At 34.6% G+C, this 22048-nt stretch overlaps 2 protein-coding genes across 2 annotated transcripts; one reads left to right on the plus strand and one right to left on the minus strand.

Annotated features, from left to right (window-relative positions):
* Positions 1–1235: 1235 nt before the first annotated feature.
* LOC107821681 (scopoletin 8-hydroxylase-like) lies at positions 1236–3763 on the plus strand. Its single transcript, XM_016648118.2, has 3 exons — positions 1236–1784; positions 2270–2612; positions 3309–3763. The coding sequence occupies exons 1-3, from the start codon at positions 1279–1281 to the stop codon at positions 3558–3560; spliced, it is 1101 nt and encodes a 366-aa protein (XP_016503604.1). The 5' UTR covers positions 1236–1278; the 3' UTR covers positions 3561–3763.
* Positions 3764–4469: 706 nt separating this feature from the next.
* Positions 4470–18652, minus strand: LOC107821680 (uncharacterized). The gene is made up of 18 exons (XM_016648116.2): positions 18310–18652; positions 18127–18223; positions 17980–18033; positions 17032–17087; positions 16868–16901; positions 15030–15102; positions 13806–13897; positions 12949–13023; positions 11743–11834; positions 11218–11347; positions 11013–11102; positions 10611–10676; positions 9921–10012; positions 8502–8567; positions 8339–8405; positions 6403–6491; positions 5940–6066; positions 4470–5158 (listed from the first exon to the last, which is right to left on the minus strand). Exons 1-18 carry the CDS (start codon positions 18366–18368, stop codon positions 5060–5062), a joined length of 1458 nt encoding a protein of 485 aa, XP_016503602.1. The 5' UTR covers positions 18369–18652; the 3' UTR covers positions 4470–5059.
* Positions 18653–22048: the final 3396 nt, after the last annotated feature.

Below are 22048 nucleotides of genomic sequence, written 5' to 3' on the forward strand. Positions count from 1 at the left end.
TGGCTTACCAAACCTTCATTTACGTGAATTAGTGGGCGTTTGGACATAAGAATTGTAAAATTATATTCTGAAAAAATGTGATTTTTTTAAGTGAAAATAGTTTAAAAATTAGAATTGTGTTTGGACATAAATACAATTTGGAACTGGTTTTGAATTTTTGTGAGCGATTTGAAGTGAAAATTTTAAAAAACAGCTTTTTGGAGTTTTTCAAATTTTGATAAAATTCCAAAATTTAACTTCAAGTGAAATTTGAAGTTTACATGGCCAAACACTGGTTCCGAAAAAAAAAGTTTAAAAAAATTCTAAAAAAGGTTATAAAAAAATAATGGCCAAACGGGCCCTTAAGAATTAAATTTAGTTCTATCTCAAAAAAGTCTTCTTTGTTATCACCTACTTAGAGGTTCAGAATCATGCCTTTATTAATCTTTAATCTCATAGGATTGTCATGCACAAACATATTATATGTTTTTTTTTTTTTACAGTAGATTGTGTTTGAACTAAGGATTTAAGTAATATACACTGACAGTGCAAAAAAATCTGTTTAATTTAATTGATTATAGCACGTTATTACTCTATTTTCTAAATTACCATATCATGCTAGCTTTTCTTTGAAAGGTTACTTGTTATTATATGTCAAATCAACTTGATGGTATAAAATATATATCCCGTCAGTGCACAGACAAGGTTAGAATCTTGTTTTTGTCTAATAAAAAATCAAAGAAGAGTGTCTTCTAAAATATTCAATACAACCGGACTTCTTTATAACAACGTCCCAAATATTATAATCATTTCATTATAAAAGTCAAGTTTTTTTTCGGAACCGATTTTTATATTATGTTATAATATGTATCCTCTATAACAATATTTCACTATAGTAGCCAAAAATGTAAAAACACACGAGACTGTTATAGAGATATTTGATTATGTATATATATATATATATATATATATATATATATATATATATATTTTCAGTGTTCAACTAATTCAAACAACGGTACAATGTTGTCCTTCTGATAAAGAATCAAAAATCTTTTACATTAATTCCATTTTTTTTAATGGTCAACTGATAGTATCTCAACAACTTCAAGTGCTAAAATCTTGCCTTCTGAATATAAAATCAAACTTGACCTTATTATATATCTAACATTTTCAGTATAACCAAAAACCTTTACTATAAATTGGTTCAAAATTCCTCACTGAAAATCACAAAATCTTCCAATTACAACCCAAAAGACAAAAGCAAGTTTTAATTAATTTTTATTTTTTTTCAAGAATATGGCCCCAAGTTTTGATGATGGGAATTTCTTATTTGATTTTGTGGTCCAAAAGGGTAATGGAGTAAAGGGACTTGTAGACAATGGCATTAAAATTGTACCAGAAAGATACATACAACCACCAAAAGAAAGAATTGATAAGAAAATCATCAATTCAAGAATCCAAGAATTGGTTGCCATTGATTTATCAAAGTTAAATGGACCTGAAAATGATCAAGTAGTGAGAGATATTTCAATTGCTGCTGAAACACTTGGTTTTTTTCAAGTGATAAATCATGGTATTAATTTGGAATTGTTGGAATCACTTAAAAATGCAGCTCATAAGTTTTTTTCTCAACCACCTGAAAAAAAGGCCATTTATCTTAAAGGAGTAAGTCCAAGTCCTTTAGTAAAGTATGGAACTAGCTTTGTACCTGAAAAAGAAATGGCTTTGGAATGGAAAGATTATGTTAGTATGATGTATACTAATGATAATGAGGCACTTTCACAATGGCCTCATGAATGCAAGTAAGAAGCTTCTTCACTTTCTCTTTTATTTATCTGTTTTTCATTTGGTGTTCGGTATCTGTATTGGTCCGATTAAATTTCATGAGGATTGCCCGAAATTATATAAAGAGTCCAATAACCTCATATCCAATCTATGTGGGAAGCCAATAATATGCAACCTGCTACAACTGATAAAGTAAAAAAAATTATATTATTAGTGTATTTAAGTTAAAGGAGAGCCTTAGATCAATGGTAAAGTTATCTCCGTGACCTATAATTCACGTGTTCGAGACGTGAAAGCAACCACTAATGCGTGCATTAGGGTAGGGCCGATAGGCTGTCTACATTACATCCCTTGGGGTGCGATCCTTCCCGTACCCTGCATGAATGTAAAATGTCTTGTACACCGGGCTACCCTGTTTTTTAGTTTATATCATTAAGTTGAACCATATCAAATATATGTGTATACATCCTCTTTTTACTTTTTTTTCTTCTCAAAATTACAGGGAAGTGGCTCTTGAATACTTGAAGTCATCAACAAAAATGGTGAGGAAACTATTGGAGATACTATTTAGAAACCTTGGAGCAAAACTAGATGACACAAGATTTGAATCATTAACAGGACTTAAAATGGTTAACATGAATTTTTACCCAACTTGCCCTAATCCAGAGCTAACAGTAGGAGTTGGACGTCATTCAGATATGGGAACTCTAACTGTTTTACTACAAGATGGAATTGGTGGTTTATATGTTAAACTTGAAGAAGATGTAGAAGAAGGAAAAGATGAGTGGATAGAAATTCCTCCTATTCCTGGTGCTTTGGTTATCAATGTTGGAGATACCATGCAAGTAAGTACTTACCACATCTATGTTACTCGGATTCTCCGAAAATGTCATCGGGTGCGTGTCGGATCCTCCAAAAATAGTGTATTTTTGGAGGATCCGATACGGGTGCGGCAGCATTTTGGAGAGTCAGTGCAACATAGCTCACAATTACTAAATATGTCAAATTAACTACGTCCGTTGGTATAACGATAATTATTTTTCAAGAAAATATTTTTCATGAAAAAGTCATTTTCTAGTGTACTTTGGTTGACGCATTTTAATTTCCGTCAAACAATTTAACTTCCCTCGATCACTTATGAGCGGTACAACTATCTTGACTTTAACTTCATATTACTTGCTCTAACGCTTAGACATTATTATTAATCTTTAGTTCTCAAATTAAAAGAGTCGTCAAAATGCTATATGATTGGCGAGTATAATGATTAATGTTTAATATTTTTTTTTGGCTCACCAAACAACATCGGAAAACATTTTCCATAAAAAAATAATTTCCATCGTACCAAACACACTATACATGTCCGTTATACTATCCCTTGGAAATTTGAATTATTTCTTGTGTAGGATAAAATTAATCATGCCTCGAGAACCAATTATGAAATGTACACTGGATTAAACGTGATCAAAGCAAATAGACTCTAATATTTTTTACATTTTAAACTATTTCTCCTAATTTTTTTTTTTTTTTGGCTTTGGATTTAGATCTTAAGCAATGGTAGATACAAAAGTGCTGAACATAGAGTTCGTACAACAAGTTCAGAATCAAGAGTTTCAGTTCCACTGTTTACTACACCAAAGCCAAGTGAAAAGATAGGTCCATTGCCTCAGCTTGTGGAAATTGATGGTTTTGCTCATTACAAACAAGTCTTGTTTGGTGATTACATGCAAAACTTTTTTGGAAAAGCTCATGAAGGAAAGAAATCTCTTGATTTTGCTCAGAATAATTCTGCTTAACTTGCATGTTTCTTGGGTTCAAATAACTGAAATAAATAATATCTTTTTGAGTTCATCTTGTCAAGTTGACGTGTAATAAATTGCTATATTCATTTCTGTTTTTTAGTGTAATGAGCTTTTTGAGTTCTAAAATGCAAATTGTCAATAAGTTGACTATCTTGTTTCTTTTGAATAACAAACAAAAGAAGTCATTATTTGTGTTCCTTTATCTTTGCAAAAGAAAGTCTTATTTTTTTATTTTTTTTGGATAACCGTGGTGTCCGGGCCAGCTTGCGCGCATCTCAGCAACAGTTACCAGGTAACTCTATCCACCAAGACTTGGATAGATGGGAAGAAATCATCAAGTATTTGCCTCCGCTGGGATTTGAACCTGAGACCTCATAATTCTCACCCACTTCATTGACCACTAGGCCATACCCTTGGGTGCCAAAAAAAAGTCTTATTTTCGATGTTAAGATCGCCTTTCTTTTTTCTTTTATTTGTATTCAAGTCAAAAGCAAAGCATAACTATATCATAATCTTTGACAGATCCTAAATGCGTAGAAATGATACCAGGTAGCCATTTTTCAGGGCTGTTATTTAGAAATTAGTCATCAATCCCAACACCACTTTGCCCCCAAAAAAAGAAATTGTATAAAATAGACTATATTGCTTGAGAATAATACAAAGTAAACATCAATTTGGAACAGAACTCAGTTTTAAAACCCCCATAAGCAGGAGTGTGTAACTATTTCAAATATTGAGAATGGTGCAACTTCTGGAAATTGCAGGCAACCAATACCTTGCTAAAGCACAATAATGAATGAATGCACATGCTATAAGTACAAAGGAAAGAGTGTCAAGTGTAGCATGAAAACTGAGAAATGGAAAATGTCAAAGGCAATCCAAAATTTTAAGTCAGTTGGTATAGATATTCGTAAAAATATATTTCTTGATAAATTTGTTTAACTATATATATAGTTCAATCCTGCTGACATACTACATCCATCCCTACAGTAGTAATTGGTAAACAAATAAGAACAGGAGTAAACTTGTGCTAAAATTAACATTGTATCATATGCCCAAAGAAGGATTTTTCATTTCAATGCCACGTATGAAAAGAGTTAGACAAGATTGAACCGTTGAAAGAAAGAGGATAGCCGACTTACGCCACCACAAGCATAAACTTGAAGGCTAGATTTCTTTCACCTCCTTCACTTGCTCAAGGATTGCAGAGATCCTTCAACTTCAGCAAATCATTCAGATCGGATAACATGTTCCGAGAATAACTCTTCTATGTTGTTTTAAGTCATAAAGAAACTGGAACAATATCTGCCTGCCCCTCTAAGCACTCCTTCATACACTTCCACAGTATATGTGGTTAGAGACCTTGCCTTTTAACACAAACTTCACACATTGTCTAAAGCTGATGCACCGTCAATTTTCCTGCTGCACTTGTTACGATGCACCACAGAACAACTCAAGTGTGGTAGATGTGTGTATAAGCATGCGAGCAAGATTTAGCTGGTGCTTCGGAGATTGCCTTCAAGACTTGGAGAATCATATGCTCCTTGAAATGACTTGCCTCCTGTTTGTGAAATCACCAAAAGCGAAGAATGCTGCATCCATAGGAGGAAATAATGACTTGTTAGAACAGAAAATTAGCATCAAATTGGAATGTATGCTCATATAATTACATTTTTTCCAGAATGCTGTTTCGAAATATGCAATACCTTAACAGCACTCTAATTATATAAGCAATAAATAAGACAATGACTATAAGAGGTTTCCAGAGACTACAAGCATTTCAAATTCTATTTATTTCTTTTCAAAATCAAAATCCCCTCCAAAATGAGTCTCAGATTAACTTATATTCGTGGCAGACAAAGCAGAGTTAAGGGCACGGCTGCCTCCAAAGCAACTGCATCTAAAAGAAACCACAGGATGATCCAAAAGAGAGGTGGTAGCACTAGACTCTACAGCCGACTGCCCCTTACCTGCTGCATTGGGTGGCCAGTAGCACCCTTGTTGTCTTTAAAATATTGCTGTGACTTGTATATTACATAAAGCAGTAGAAGAAAATGTTAAAATAAAATTGAAGGAAGGTTGCTGATAGAGGAAACATAACATCAAATTTGAAAATGATTAATTATTTGAAGTTCTTGAAACTTGTGAAAGTGGTATATATAAATATAATAAACATTATAAATGGCATGACGTAAAACATTCTGTAACATACCATAGAATTCATGTAATGCAAATTGGGCCAAAAGGAGTACGTTACAAAGACATGAGGTACAAAGGCTTCATATATATATATATATATATATATATGGAAGTATTTTGAGCATAACCAGCAAATAAGGTCCATCAAGTAAGGTGAATCCTCAGAATACAGACCTTAGTTCCGACCAAAATGGTTCCAGTCAAGGGATGAGCAATACATGCAGTAACACCTTCAGATGTTGGAATGAACTGATTTTGCTTATGCTGGCTCTTTACTCCGCAAAGCTCTTGCATCTCCTCACTATAAGAAGAATGCCCATATAAGCTTGTATTCTCAAAGCAAAATGAAAAACATTGAGTCCCCCAGATTTTGTCAAGTTGGCCAGTTAAGAATCGAAGACACAAAAGCAATCACGTTTAAAAATCAGCATCAAGTACGTTGAAAGTAAAAACATAAAATCAAAACAGTCCACTATGGACATCAAAGCAATCATATGTAAAGGTCTGCATCAAGTACGTTGAGACTAATGCAATTAGTCTAATGCAATTATGATCCTGAAAACATTCCACACTATGGCCATCTAATGCAATTATGTCAAAGGAAAAAGATGATCCTGAAAAGAAAACCGAAACTTACTTGAAATCCACATGGCAAGGGGAGCTACAATCTGAATAGAAATCCAACAGATAGAGCCCGTTACTTGATAATGATCCAACCACATAAGTCTGCAGCAAAAGCAACTTCAGTAGAACATAAGAACTCACATTCCAGCAAAAGATTCTATTTGAAGAAAACATACATGTAAATCAAACACTAAAGAAGTGAAAGCTGCATATAACAACCGGACCATCAATTTCACTTCCATGCAAAAATGAACAGCATGTGGCATCTCCAAACAGCCTTCATAAAGCACTCTCCCTTTACCTCTATCCCCCATGCAGCCACCCAAAAAGAAGCAAGAATAAAAGTAAAAGGATGATCGACATCATTGTAAAACAGCGTTTGAAACAGGGCTTATAGACACATAGAAACAACTTACTAAGATATAATCCTACCCCAAATAGCAGTATTTCCTCTCTAGTTTCGTCATGCACAATTCAACTAGCTACCAAGAATACTGGTTTCTTATGGTGTCAATGTTGGTTTAATGCAGTCAAGTAAAACAGATCAATTTCTTTCATCCACATTAGAGAAGCAATGAAGCTGGTTTTATCGGCATTCCCTATCATGATTTTATCAACCGAGAGGTGATCAGGATATCACCATGTTCGGGTCAAGAATCAAAAGAAAACAATCAGCTATTGAAGTTCTAAAATTTTAAATTGAAAAAGGAAAACAAAACTACTATTATCTCCTGCTACTCTCATGAGTTTTCTTATATTATTCACTTTTTTGAACTCTAGTAGGAACGATGCCAAAGGATTTCCTGTTAAAATAGGAAACTGATGAGTACACCACTAGAAAATAGAAAGGCCAACTGATTCCACTCATTCACTCAACTTTCAAACAGATAGCAAATTAGAGACAGAACCCCTGTCCATACCAATATTTGGCATGGCCAAGTGTTGTATGAGATCAAAATCAGTGTTTTAAAAGGCGTTTTCGGGGCGAGCCCTGGGGCGAGGCGCACCAAAAATGTCCCGAGGCGATGGTGTGGGGCGAAAGTCTCAAGAGGCGTACGCCCAGCAATTCGGGGCGTATGCCCGGGCGTTCGAGGCGTACGCCCGGGCGTTTGAGGTGCATTTTTGTAGTGAGGCGTAAGCCCCAGAGACTTTTTCAAATTAAAACAAAATTTGTTGAATACGTCCTTCATATAATACCCAAATTCTCAAAAGTCAGCTTGTAATTACTCAAAAGTTTTAAAAAGGAACTGAAATGTATTAAATTTAAAAGTCAAGACCTTTTTTATTGATTGAAGCCCTAATTTAAGGTCATTCTCAATTCTTTATCTTGTCCGCTAGTCTGCTAATATCTCCCAAAAGCAACTAATATTCAATTTATTTTTTACAAATACAAAGAGAACTTCATTCTCCTTCATAGCAGCAAATTCAAAGTTCAATTGCAGGTTAGTCATCCTTTTTGTTCCTCCATATAGAAAACTTTATTCTTTTCGACTCAAGTTACTTGTGCTTGTAAGTAGCGTATAATATATTGTTTTGACTAGTTTTTTGTTGGATGGAGCACATCTATATATATATTTTTCACATATTTATAGTTTTCTTCAATTTTTATGCAATTTTACTTGTTTATAAATATTTACTGTAATTATATTATTTTATAAAATATTAAAAATTAAATACCCATACGTGCCTCGGGGCTTACGCCTCGCTGAGGCATATGTAAAACGCCTCGCCTTACGCCCATGCCTTTTAAAACACTGATCAAAACATTGGTATATCATATAAGTTCTTTTTTTCAGGTTGATATATCATATATGTAGAGATAAAAGAAACCACTATTTTGGATGCAATAACTTTTTAAAAGAACCAGCTCAACAAAAATGAATATCATGTGCATGAATACAACTCGGGCGGAACTGAAAGAGTATGTGCAGCAGAAGGATTAAGCTTACCGAATATGCTGGTAGCCATGAAGGTTTCCGTAAGCAGTGTAAGTTAGCCAAATCATTGAAGGCATCCCTACGCTCAGGAAGAAGACAAATAAATGTAAGTCAAAAGTTATTAACAAATCTCCAGTTAGAGATAGTGTGAACTAAGATAAGGCCGTGTACTCACAGCCAGGGTGGAGGGGGACAATGAATATGTGTGACTTTCAAACTGTGGACATCCAAAACACCTGACCTGTAGAAAACCCAAAAACAATGACACTCATCTAACAAGATATTACTTATAAGGAGTGATATGTATATCAATAGTAAAACAAGTAAGCGTGAGATTGTTGTAGTATGTCACATTTGGTTATTGATAGTAACCAGTGTTGTCAAAGGCTCATTTAAGGCGCGCTTAAGCCCTGAAGCTCAGAAAAGCTCAGGGAGCACGCTTCGCCTCGCTTAAGCTGCGCTTCAGTGTAAGCAAAGCATTAAGGCGTGTGCCTTATTGCCCATAAGTTCTATCTTGATAGAGCAGTACTAAACAACAATAATAATTGAAAAATAAGTGCATCAGTTGTTAAGTCAAACATTATGAGTGAATTTGTTACTCTTTCTTCTTGAATTACATATGTATTTATTTTTTCCATCATTGCGCCTTTTTTTACTAAAGCCCACATTTTAATTGCGCTTTGTGCTTAAAGCCCCAATAGACCTGGAGCGCTTTTTAGAGCTTTTCGCTTTTGACAACACTGATAGTAACAGCTAAAATGGTGAGGACCAAGAAACAAATGTTGCACCCAAGTATATGTTGAGACAAAAAATTTCACACTTTAGCATGTGTACTCGAGACCTGTATGGGATATTCATGGCTGCTTGATACGACAAGTACAAGGGGTTGCCCAGCAAAAATGATCTGGTAAAATCAGCAGAAGCACGCAGTATGGCAATCTAATCAGTTACAGGTCCTATGCTGGATGTTTTATTCTGAGAAAACAGCCATGAGTCAGGCAGAACCTTTCTAAATGAGTTTTATGTGCATAGAAGGGGTGAAAACATAAAATTCGACAAATGGTAAATGAGCTCGAGGTATATTAACATTTCCATCAGTCCACCGTGCACCACATTTTTTGCATATAATCAGCTATCAATTCTCATAGATGAAATCATCATTTATCACAAGAAATATACATAAATAAAAGCTGTATATTATCCGAAAATTTGCTAAAATGGCAATATAATAAGTTTATAAAATTCAATAACTAGACCAAGAAAGAAACTACATGTTCCCCCCTTAGTAAGGAGTCACTGATTATATATGTCAGGCCTTTGAGGTCTATACTGTGGTAACATAGTGTCATATAAATGTTTATCAATATGTTTTAGTTTGCTTCTTTTACAGTATGATTTTCTTTTTCCAGCAATTTACTCATCTATTTTGATTATAGATATCCACAGAAGAGAGAAAGAAAGAAGAACCAAGACAAAGCTTCTAATCTACAGGGGTCACATCTGTAATAAACAATGTATAATTGAACACATTGGATTGACAAATACATCAAGAAATAAAACGAATAAAAGTCTACGCATTTTCTTTCCAACTTACCAACCATCATCAAGATGAAATGCCAGTTGATATTGGCAAGATGGATTTATATCGATGGAGTGTATTTCCTTGGAAACTATATTTGACTGAGCCTGTAAAGTGATGTCGTGAATAAGATAGTAATAAAAAGTGTACGGAAATTATGGAAAAAGCTATAGATAAGAATATCTGAAAATAGATAATTAGCCTCCCAAAAAGAGAAGATAACTAGCAGTCTGTGATAGATCTGCCATGTGCTTTAGACATGCAATATACTACCTCAATGCCCTACTTGGCACGACCAAATGTATACGATAAATGGACCTTGGGCCTAACTCAACCCCAAAAGGTGGCTCATGAGGTGAGGATTACGCAAGGCCATATAAGGAGACAAATGGCCTCCCACACCCACCGATGTGGGACTCAACATGTACCGCAGCCCCCACGCCAGGCCTACAAACTGGAGCATGGACAACATAAATGGGGAACCAACATCGATAACAATAAATTGGGTCGGTCTGACTCTGATACCATGATAAATGGACCTTGGGCCTAACTCAACCCCAAAACTCCCACACCAGTGGGACTCAACAGTATACCAAGAAGAATCACAAATGACAATATATTTGTGAAATTGGAGAGAGTAGATAACGCCACTTTAGTTGTGCAAAAAGTCAATGGCTAGCTAACATGACTTAGAAGTTAACATACCTTCAAAGAAGCAATTTTCTCTAGCTCAGATGCTAATTTCACTGCTGTTATAGGAGAATAACTTATCTGGGAAACCAAAAAGATCTCTATTAGACACTATTAAGAATTTACACAAGTCATCGGGAACCCTAGATCATTTAATTTCTCATGTTCTACTTATTGATGGCATAAATATAACATATAACACCAACCACCAGAGGTCCTTTAACTCTTTAGATCAACTAAAGTTCGTAACTACAGAGTGATGAGAACTTACAATGGAAGAAAAAAAGAGCATTGGATATTGTACTAGTCAACTATTTAAATCTATATGGACAAGAAAGCAATAAACTATTTTCCTACATGCTCTACCATGAGCTACTTGGCAGCCTAGCATAAAGAACATTAACGGAATACTACTACCACTCTGTTATTTTGGAAAGCTGTAGACGATCTTCCACCACGAATATCCCACATGTAGATGGTCCCCTGCTTGCTAGCTCCAAAAATAACCTTTGAGAAGAGAAAGCAATGAGATGCTACAGTCTTGGGAAGAGGAAAAGAAGAATTACTTTACCAAGGCTATAAAGTTATTGATGGCTAAAGAAGATTCCAACTGAATAGTAACCTGATCATCAGCATTCAATTTGATACTGTTAAGAGGACTACTAGAATTGGTTGCTAGCTCAAGACATGGAAGATCACTCGCTCTTCTATCCCATATATTTATTACACCAGAAACATCAGAAGCAAGCAACCTGAAGAAGCAAGCATATTATTATTCATTAGGGCCTAAAATAAATGCGGAAAATTTTTCGTTAGGGAACTATAAACCTAAAACTCTACTAAATAATTATACTTAAAATAAGGAAAGATATATATACACTACATGTTACAAAAACATAGTTTAAGGTTGTACATCATCAAAAAATTATGTAAAATTAACAGAAAATTGATGCTTTACCAAACTTAGCCTTACTTTAAGGCAAATTAGAACAGCCAAATCTCTTAAAGCCTCGATAAAGAAGTTCCATCATTATTTCCTAGCTTTAGCATTGGCTCTCCAAAGTTAAGTTCATCTTTTAGCAACTGATAATTTATAAATATATTTACTAGAGTGAAATAACTGCTAAAAGAAGGCTATTTGGCTAACCTTGAATCATCATTGGAACAAAATGCTATATCAGAGAAACCTTTATGAACATTATATCCATGAACGGAGATAGTAGGCCTTTTCTTTAACACCTGCACAAATTATAAAGGCAAAAGAACAAATTTTAGTAGGAAAAAATTTTAGTAGGAAATTTTATTCTTGTGCTTATCAAAAAGTACTATAAGCAAAAGAAATAAGCCAGCCACAATACTTGCTCCTTGGGTTTGCTGAAAATATTAGGCACATGAAAGATATCTGCATAATATGCATCTATATGAACAGGGAGTTCCACGCAAACTTTTTTGATAAAGTTCTATGCATACTTGACATAGTTCTTGTGTTATTATCTATCTCTGTCAGTTTAACCAGCATAGACAAATAACTTCTCAGATCACTCATTCTCAGCTTCTTCAGAGTTCAGACTGAGCTATAGGGAATTTCCTTGTAATGGTGGACTGACTTCAAAGACACTAGTACCAATGCCTGGTTTCTTAAAGATCCTTTATCAGCCTAATTTATAGTTTAATTACTTATTCGCAAATAACACAATAAAAATCCGAGAAGAATTGGTTGATCCAGCTCTAGATGACACAACTAATTACACTTGTCCAGGTTCATGTCCTAAGTAAAAGTTCAGTAACCTACAATTTTATCAGTTCACACCTTGATAGGTAAAATTAAAAACATCTCCAATTGTCAAACTACGGTTCTTAAAGTAAATTAATTTCTCCCGACAACGGGGATTCAGAGCCTTCTGAACTGATGAGCTTAGATAACAGAAATGCTCCTTTGTAAATTCAATTTGACTTAAACCTGGAACACAGGAAAAGGGTATCAAACTGAAATCCAGCCACTTCTTCTATTTTTCTCATAGATGTGCCAAGTTACTAAATTGACAGACAAATTCTTTTTTTTTTTTTTTTGAGAAGGTAACCAAAATGGGGGGGGGGGGAGGGGGAAGAAAAGCAGCCACTCTTCACCAAATAGAAAACCACAAAGTTCCTGTGTTTTCAGTTTCACATTATTTGTGAAGTGAGACCCACTTTATGTTAATAAGCTTCAATGATTACGAGTTAACTACTTCATCAACACTTTTGGGCCCTGTGGCTAATCAAATGTAGATAACTATGAAGGAGGGAGCGGAGCGACACCACATTACAAAATGTAATTATTTGAAACTCTAGTGAAACAGAAGATGGTACTTACTTCAACAGGTTCTGAGGATACATAGCCAATGTCAAATATACATACTTCAGAACTTTTCATAGATGTGCTTGCAACCTGATAATGAAAAAATAAGAAGTATTAATTCTAAAGTCCAACTAAAAGTCATACATTCCAGCTAGAACAAGATGCAAAAGCTGATCAATTTGAAAAAAAAAAAAAAAAACAGATCTTAAAGGGAAACTTTCCTATCAGCTACAGAGAATTATGCGGTGCAAAGCGGACAAAAAATGATTCTCTTGAACCTAAATATCAAATTGTGTTTTGTTAGTCTTAGGCACTCTTTAACGAGTTTCTAAGCTACATTTAGGCTACATGGACTAGGTCGTAACAATCGCATTGGTGTATGAATCTAACACAAGTATCTTTAGTTTTAGCAGGTCTTTGGTATCATTTAAAGACCCATAGGCAGTACTAATAACCACATCATGACTGTGCAACTTACATCTAAAAAAACAAAGAGTTTATGTAACATAGACTTAACTAAAGGGTATTCCTTGAAATTTAGCATTATTTTACTAAAGGCCTAAGGGATTATAATTTGGAGCTTTCTATTCACCTTTTGGGTTATCTTTTTCCTATGTTTTACTGAGACTGCTATTAAGTTCTTAGCTTTCCTACCAAGAATCTTGGTAATTGATCCACTGCTACTCAGTTTATCTTCTTTTTTTCTCATTTTCTACTTGCTGCACTACTCTTTCAACAACTTCACCAAATTTTCCTATACGGTATCAACTTCAAATGATAAACTTCAAATCATGATATTTAAGCTATCAAAAACTGAAGAAAGATTGAACTTTTCCGATGCATAAAATCTTGTAGTGGGAAAGTGCTCAAACCTCATCTTGATTGGAAACATTCCATCGAACAACATCAAGTTGTTGACCAGTAGAAATGTGCAGCAACTGCTTTGTTTCATCCTCTTTTGAGCCTATATGAAGTGTTCAAATTCCACAACATTTTGTAAGAAGTAGCTCAATAATGAACTACATCAAAAGGCAAAGCATGCAGTGCTTGTCCAGTTTGATCTTTCAATATCCATGATCTTATCGTGGAACCGGAACAGTTATCCTCGAACATCTGCACTTGTGGCAAGTTTAGGGAAAAAATTTATCCTGTTTCATTAAACAACTCGAGATGCGGAGGCTGAATTATGTTTCGAAATATCTTTCTCATAGTTAGAATTCCAGCACTGAATAAATTTCTTAGGAACACCTACACCGTGGGAAAATGCATGCATAAACAATCACAATATAAGAAAGGTAAAAGAGTTGGTTTTATTCATCACTAAATGTGAGTATAAAAGTATGAATTTGATAGCAAGTGAATAGTATGATCTTGTGGATAATTGCAAGGGAAATTGTCTTGCTTCCAATTAACATTAGTGTCCTACAAAAATTTTAGCAGGAAATGGGTGTAACTCAACAGCAGAATATGTCCAAGACTTCGGGTGCAGACACAAGTACATAAAAAGTATCTAGTCTTATAGTAGCCCGTCCAAAGAAACTCTCTCCTAACTTACTTGTAGGATCCATAAAGACTGATAATAAGATCTTCTTCCTTCCTTCTTTTTTTTATATATGGAATACTGCAGATGAGTAAACACTTACTTCCCCCTTCTATCTCTCTCGTGTTCATCCTCATAAAAAAGTCAAGCTGACTTTGTTAACTAGGTATAGCTTTCTGGCAAAGTTACCATGGACAAAGGGTCAAATATCTCTAGCACATCATCACCCAAAAAATTGTAGACAAAACAAACCTGGAATAATTCCAGAGTTAACTAAATTTACACATGAAAATGCATAGTTTAAATCTTTTATCAGCTTAACCTAATCTAATCCAGCAGTGTTTTTAATCTGCATGTTCATACTGTATACCACTAAAACTGGCTAGCAGAATAAGGCCCAACTTTGTAAACACAGACAACTCCTACAGACTTATCAAACTAAAAGAGTCTTGTGTTCACTCAACCCCATTTAATACGATCAGAATGGTTAGACAACAAATTCTCGGGAACATAAATTTAAGAACAAATACATATGATGAAGAAACTTATATCTTACCATCACAATAGAGACTCTCATAGTCATGCACAGTTAAGCAACCTGATTTAGTCACTGATGCTAGATATACGCCCTGCCAAAAATGAAGATGCAATAAAATATGACGAATTGAAGAACAGAAGGAGATAATTTAAGAGAAGGGACCGACAGGCATAGGATAAGGTAATCCTAAAGCAAGCATAAATTATAAGTTTGTCTACGGTTATGAAAAGAAACCTCTTCCCTTGATAGTTCCTTAAGAAAACAAAAAATGCAACACTAAAATAATTGAGGTGGAGAAATCCATAATGAAGTTTATGGTTCTCTACATCCCCGCTATTGAAAATACAGTGAACTTAATAACATCTAACAGTTTCTCATCATCTTTCGCACACGACTTCCTTTTCTTCTTTCTTATTTGGCTGTCCTACTCAAAAGCAGCTAACTACCATGGTCTTCCCATTCTTTCTTACCAATTCTGCCCGAGCCACAGCTCCACCACGTTTACTATCTTCTGCTTATAAGAAATTCACCAGAACTTAAAACCTTCACCAATCACCATTAAATTCCAGTAATAGGCATCTCCCAGTATAATAGGTATCTTGAAGGGAGAAAAGGCATGCTGAGTGTTGCTCAAGCAGCAAAAAGAAAAAAGTACAACAAGAACTCTAACTGCGAGTTTGTTAGATTCCTGTTGCTTATTACTCCCTCTATTTCAATTTATGTGAACTCATTTGACTGGGCACGGAGTTTCGGAAAAGAGAGAAGACTTTTGAACTTGTGGTGCAAAATGAGGCACATATATTTTATGTGGCTATAAATCATTGCATAAAGGTAAATTGTTTCCAAATAAGGAAAGAGGTCATTCTTTTTGGCACGGACCTAAAAGGAAATAGGTTCACATAAATTGAAACGGAGGGAGTATTAGAGAAAGGGAAGAGTATGGTTAAGAAGAACTGTTTGAACAGCTAACAGATTGTAATTGTAAACAAAATTGTAATAGACAATGACTAGTCTTCAAGTCGCAAACAGATGATGTGTTGGCTTAGCAGTATGGATAATGGACCTTCAGGGTCAGGGGCACACACCAACACAACTAAGTGGCCGAATTATGTAGAATCCTGATCAGACTCAGTAATCAAGGTTGAGTTTGTCATGTAATTGAGACAGCTGAAGATGAAAATTCAACAGTTTTATGTATTTCATTCTTATAGAATCAATAATACTGACTGAACTATTTAATAACTAGCATTAAACTATTCGCCTCTCTAACTTGTCGCAGGAATACACAGTTATGTTGATCTAACACCTGATTTGGATTCATAACGTATGATGAAGAACATTCTGATACCATATCTTACTTCTATTTAGCCAACACAACGTTCTAACTTTCATGTCGGCCATTTCTGCCTAAATTGGATTGATATGGGGAACACTTATTTACAGGGTCAACTGCTTGAGAGGTTATTCTATCTGGCATGAGATGATATAGACTAAGAAAAAATATCTTGTTGCTGTCTCAAATTTCAAACTTGAACAGCCTGTAGAACAAGATGTGTTCTCTCAGTTTTGATGAGTATGCACAAGGATACAAGAAGCTTCTCTTTTGCCATTGTTTACAGTTAATCCGAATTCCCAAGTAATTACATGGAAATGAGACGGAAATTGAAATTCTATGCAAGATAGCAGCATACTTAAAAAGCATCTACTGGAAGAACAAAAAAAGACCAAGAGATAAAGCAAAAAATCATAGCAGCCAAATAGTTCCAAGACAAGGAAGAACACAACAAACTTGAGGGGGAAAAAAGAAATAACAATGCTTCAGATCAAGTTCAAAAGATTAATAATCCAGCAGTTACCTTTTTATCAAATTCCAAAGCTGAGATACCCTCTCTGGAAGCAGAAAGAAATGAAATCAAGAGAAGGGCCATTAACAAGACAAGACTCGGACACAAGTAATAATTTAATTGCTCCATCAATCAAACAACCAAATAAATGAAAACAAATCAAAAGAAGACAGTACCCGCCTGACGGATTTTGACTATAGTCAGAACCAGCACCACCAAGAAACCAGTTCACCTGGAAGCTCACATAAGAATAAGTGACGAAGACCGCATTAGAGATATTTAACTTTTCAAAAAAGGGCGTCAAAGTATACACTAATACTCCCTCCGACCCAATTTATGTGATGCACTTCCATTTCTGAGTACATATCCCTTGATAAGAAGTGTGGAGGTCGAGCATTAGGGTTGTAGGTTAGGAGCTAGTTGAGCATTTTTCTACTTCGTACCGGGTGAGAAACTAGTCTGATAGGGTTTTGTCTTAGACTGCTGGTGGTTAATGTTGTGTTTACACTATTCTTCCGTTTTACATAGTACCGAGCCTTATTTACTTGTTATTGTTATTGCTTCTCATCTATTTTCTGGTGCTTATGTTGTTATTATTTCTATAGTTTCTGTTGATGGTATTGATTTAATGCCTTTGTTCGCATTCTTGAACCAATGGTCTTTCGGAAACAACCTCTCTACTCCCTCGGGGTAGGGGTAAGGTATGTGTACTCACTACTCTCCCCATACCCCACTTGTGGGATTACACTGGGTTATTGTTGTTGTTGTTATTGTTGCACTTCCATTTCAAAAAGAAATGTTTTTCTATATTTAGAAGCAATTTAACTTTAATCTTTTTATTTTACCTTCAATGAGATGATTTATAGCTACAAAAATATCTATGAATGGTTTTAAACCACAAATTTTTAAAAAAAAAGATCTCTTTCTCTTAAACTCCGGGACGGAAGGAGTAATTTGTGCAAAGTAGCAAGCTTTCTTAATTAAAACTTATGAAATTTAGTGTCAACAAGAAAAAATTGATCTTACCTTTTTCAAAAATTATACTACATGATGATAAACTTACAACAGTTTAGCAACAAATTGAACAAAAAGAAAACTAAAAGAAAGGCATAGATTAACAGTACATGTGTTTGACAAGGTGCTCCATTGATGTGATAAGTATGAGGTAATGCCATAACCTTAGAAAACAACCAAAAAAATTTAAACATTAATTGAGCAACTAAAATACAATAGTCAAAATTGAAGGAAACACACACACACACATAACTGACCTCTGAATAAGATTGCATGAGTAACCCAGAAACATCATGCTGGTACTTTCGATCAAATTTTCCATTTAATTCCACTAGACTTCTCTTCCATTGTGACCTCAAATTAAGAAAAAGTATCCCTTTTTATTCTATTTTACAAATTTCACCAAATTTAAAAAATAAATAAAAAGAAAAAGGAGTTACCTTTTACTGGCTTTAGGATTTATCGAAGAGAGATCTGAAGAAGCCAAGTATTTCTCCATAATATGTTTATCTGTAAAATGAATGTTATTCAGTGGAGAAGAGAAGGGCAAGTGAGAGAGCAAAGTGCAGAGAAAAAATGGTGGATTTTTCCCGCCATTTTCAAGGTCATTTTATTTTCCCCTCGTGATTTTTTCGACGGCTGTGATTGAGCCGTCATATTTATTATCATGACCCGACTGCGCATTTGTTTTTTTGAGCAAATTACCCCTTATAATATAACTCAACTACAGATATTCTATGTATTTGTAAATCAAACCCTTAAATCTCTCATATGATGGATATCACTTAAACCAAACACTTAATGATCTTTATATTATAAAATTTATCATTTAAACCCCTTATATAACGAAAATCATAGAAAAAATAATGCTCATCTAAGTAAATTTAAAAAAACGCTCATATAATAGGTTATTAGTTGTATTATTATATTTTTCAAATTACTATATTAATATTGCTATAAAGAGCCAACTATTATTGTAAGTCAACTTAAGGTCATTATATATTATCACTTTTAATTCCCAAATGAAGCATAATTTTTTGATACATTTGGGAATACTCAAGATGAGAATTTTGGAATTCCATCTTCCCTTGTATGCTCTAGAAGAGAAGAAATGCAACAACATAAAGGCCGCAGCAATAATTGGTAGGAAATTGAATGGGCCAAAGGCCCAAAGCTAAAAAGAAGGGCGAAGTGCAGCAATAGCCACTTTTAAGTCTGCTATTTAAAATATATTTATAATTTACAATATATTTAAAGATTAGCCAATTCACCCAAACTTCATAACTAAGTATCCTGAATTTGAAAATTTAGGATTTAGTGTCCTCAATTTTTTAGCTGCTAATTTAAAATTCAGGACTAAGTACTCTAAATTTATGAACTACTAATTTAAAATTCAAGACATAAGATTCGAATTTCTAAACACAATTTTTCTAACTTTAGGATACGATGTCCTGAAATTTGAACTTTGAGGTTTAAACTCTAGGACGTTGTGTCATAAAGTTTGAGCGAAAGTGGCTAATCTTTAAATGTATTGTAAACTGTGGATATATTTTAAACAACATGCTTAAAAGTGGCTACTCAGTGTCATTTTCACAAAAAAGAAAGGGGCAAGTGCACAGGTAGTCATTCTCGGGATGCTATTTGGAGATTAGCCAGTACTTATTTGTCCTAAAATTTTAAATTAAAAATCTTAACTTCACGATAACTGTGGATATAACATGTGTTTGTATATGCATTTCTATAACTTAATCATTGTTAATTAATGTATATCTTCACTACATAAATAACTTAATCATGATAAGTTGGGTTTGTTTGATGTAAACGGCCGGGTAAGTATTTACCGGAAGACATTTTCTTGCCGTGAAAAAAGTACTGAAAGGAAAGCTCAAGGTGAAAGCACGTTTATTGTTGTCTAAATAGGTTTCTAGCACACAAAAATTAGCAGCGTATTTGACACATGAATTGACGTTTGAATGTATCGTTAAGTTGAATCGATTCATATATGAACCACTTATAGGTACTGAACTATAGCGTATACGTCTTGCTTTACATATTGATTTCACTCTAATATATAGATAGTGAGGGAGGGAATAGTGGCGGAGCCAGAATTTTCGTTGAGGTGTGTCAAAATATATAAAAGTAAATTCTGTTGCGACATGCAACCCGATCCTCCATTATATTTATTTCAATCAATTCTGTTGCGACGTGCAACCCGCTCCTCCAATATATACATTTACCAATTCAATTCTGTTGCGGCGTGCAACCCGATCCTCCAATATATTTATTTCAATCAATTCTGTTGCGGCGTGCAACCCGATCCTCCAATATATTCATTTCAATTAATTCGGTTGCGGCGTGCAACCCGCTCCTCTAATATATTCATTTACCAATTCTTATAGAAGGAATTTCCCCCAATAAATGCAATAATTAATATGAAATTATAAGACAACAAGCCATACAATAATTATGATTTAATCATGAAACAAACAATGTCAAATAGCAAATTATTATAGAAATCAGGAAGAAAATACACAGTTTAATATTTAATATGCTAAATGCCAAATAACAATTAAGACACATAATTCAAGTAGCATGTAACAATTAATGTAGGAATTCAAGAATTAATATTTGGCAAGGAATAGGAGAGAAACAATTATTATAATAATTAATTCATAATTTAAAATAATTTATGATTTTCCAAGTAATTATGCAAACAATTAATTTGGCGACGTATAGACACTCGTCACCTCGCCTATACGTCGTTCACATGCATTTCACATAACAAATAGTTTAAGAGTTCTATTCCCCCAAGTAAAGGTTAACCACGACACTTACCTCGTTTTGTAAATTCCAATCAATTATTCAACCACAACTTTTCCTTTTAAATTTGTCTCCAAAAGCTTCAAATCTATTCACAAACAATTTGATATACTCCATACGAATCATATGAATTAATTCAATATAAATTTACAAATTTTTCGGATAAAAATCCGAAATTCATAAAAATATTCGACAATGGGACCCACGTCTCAAATATCGAAAAAAACGTATGAAATTCGAACACCCATTCCGAGACGAGTCCAACCATATAAAAATTATCCATTTCCGATGTCAAATGGACCTTCAAATCTTAAATTTTCGTTTTTGGAAGATTTTATAAAAATCTGATTTTTCTTCCAAAATTTCACGGATTCATAATATAAATGATTATGAAATCATGAAATATAATCAATATAGGATAAGGGACACTTACCCCAATGTTTTTCCGTGAAAATCGATCAAGAATCGCCTTACTCAAGCTCAAAAATGGAAAATAGTTAAAAATGGGTCGAAACAACATTTTCACAACTTAAGTTCTGTTTCTGGGATTTTTACTCATCGCGATCGCAGAAATTCGTTCGCGATCGCGTAGAACAACTTTTTCCCAGGTTCATTTTACTCTTCACGATCGCGGGAATGGCTTCGCGAACGCGAAGAACATTTTGGCTGCCCAAACTTTTAATTCTACGCGATCGCGTAAATGCTCATGCGATTGCGGGGTACATTTTTCCAGCCTTACGCGGCCGCGTACTTACTTGTGCGATCGCGTAGCACAATTGACGTGCCTAGCTTCTGCCTTCCTTCCTTCTACGTGATTGCAGCTGGTCCCTTGCGTTCGCAATGCACTGGAGTTTACCTTGTGCGATCGCATGCCTATCTTCGCGAACACGAAGGGTAAAACTCACTACTAACAATTTTCTCTTCACCATCTCAGGAATGCCTTCGCGATCGCGAAGCACAATACACCAGATGACAGCAGAAGCTCAAAATCCAGATTTTCTAAATTAAAAATCATCGCATAGCCTATCCAAAACTCACCCGAGCCCTCGGAGCTCAAAACCAAACATACACACAAGTCCTAAAATATCATATGAACTTGCTCGCGCGATCAAATCGCCAAAATAACACCTAGAACTACGAATCGGACACCAAATCAAAGGTATTTTTCAAAAAAACTTTAAAACTTATATTTTTACAACCGGACGTCCGAATCACATCAAATCAAATCCGATTCTCACCAAATTCGGCACACAAGTCATAAATATTATAGTGGACCTATACCAGGCTCCGGGACCAAAATACCTATCCGGTGTCAATAAATCCAACATCAGTAAATTCTTAAAAATTATTAAGCTTTCA

The sequence above is a fragment of the Nicotiana tabacum genome, chromosome 9 (genome assembly GCF_000715075.1).
Source record: "Nicotiana tabacum cultivar K326 chromosome 9, ASM71507v2, whole genome shotgun sequence".
NCBI classification, from domain to species: Eukaryota; Viridiplantae; Streptophyta; class Magnoliopsida; order Solanales; family Solanaceae; genus Nicotiana; species Nicotiana tabacum.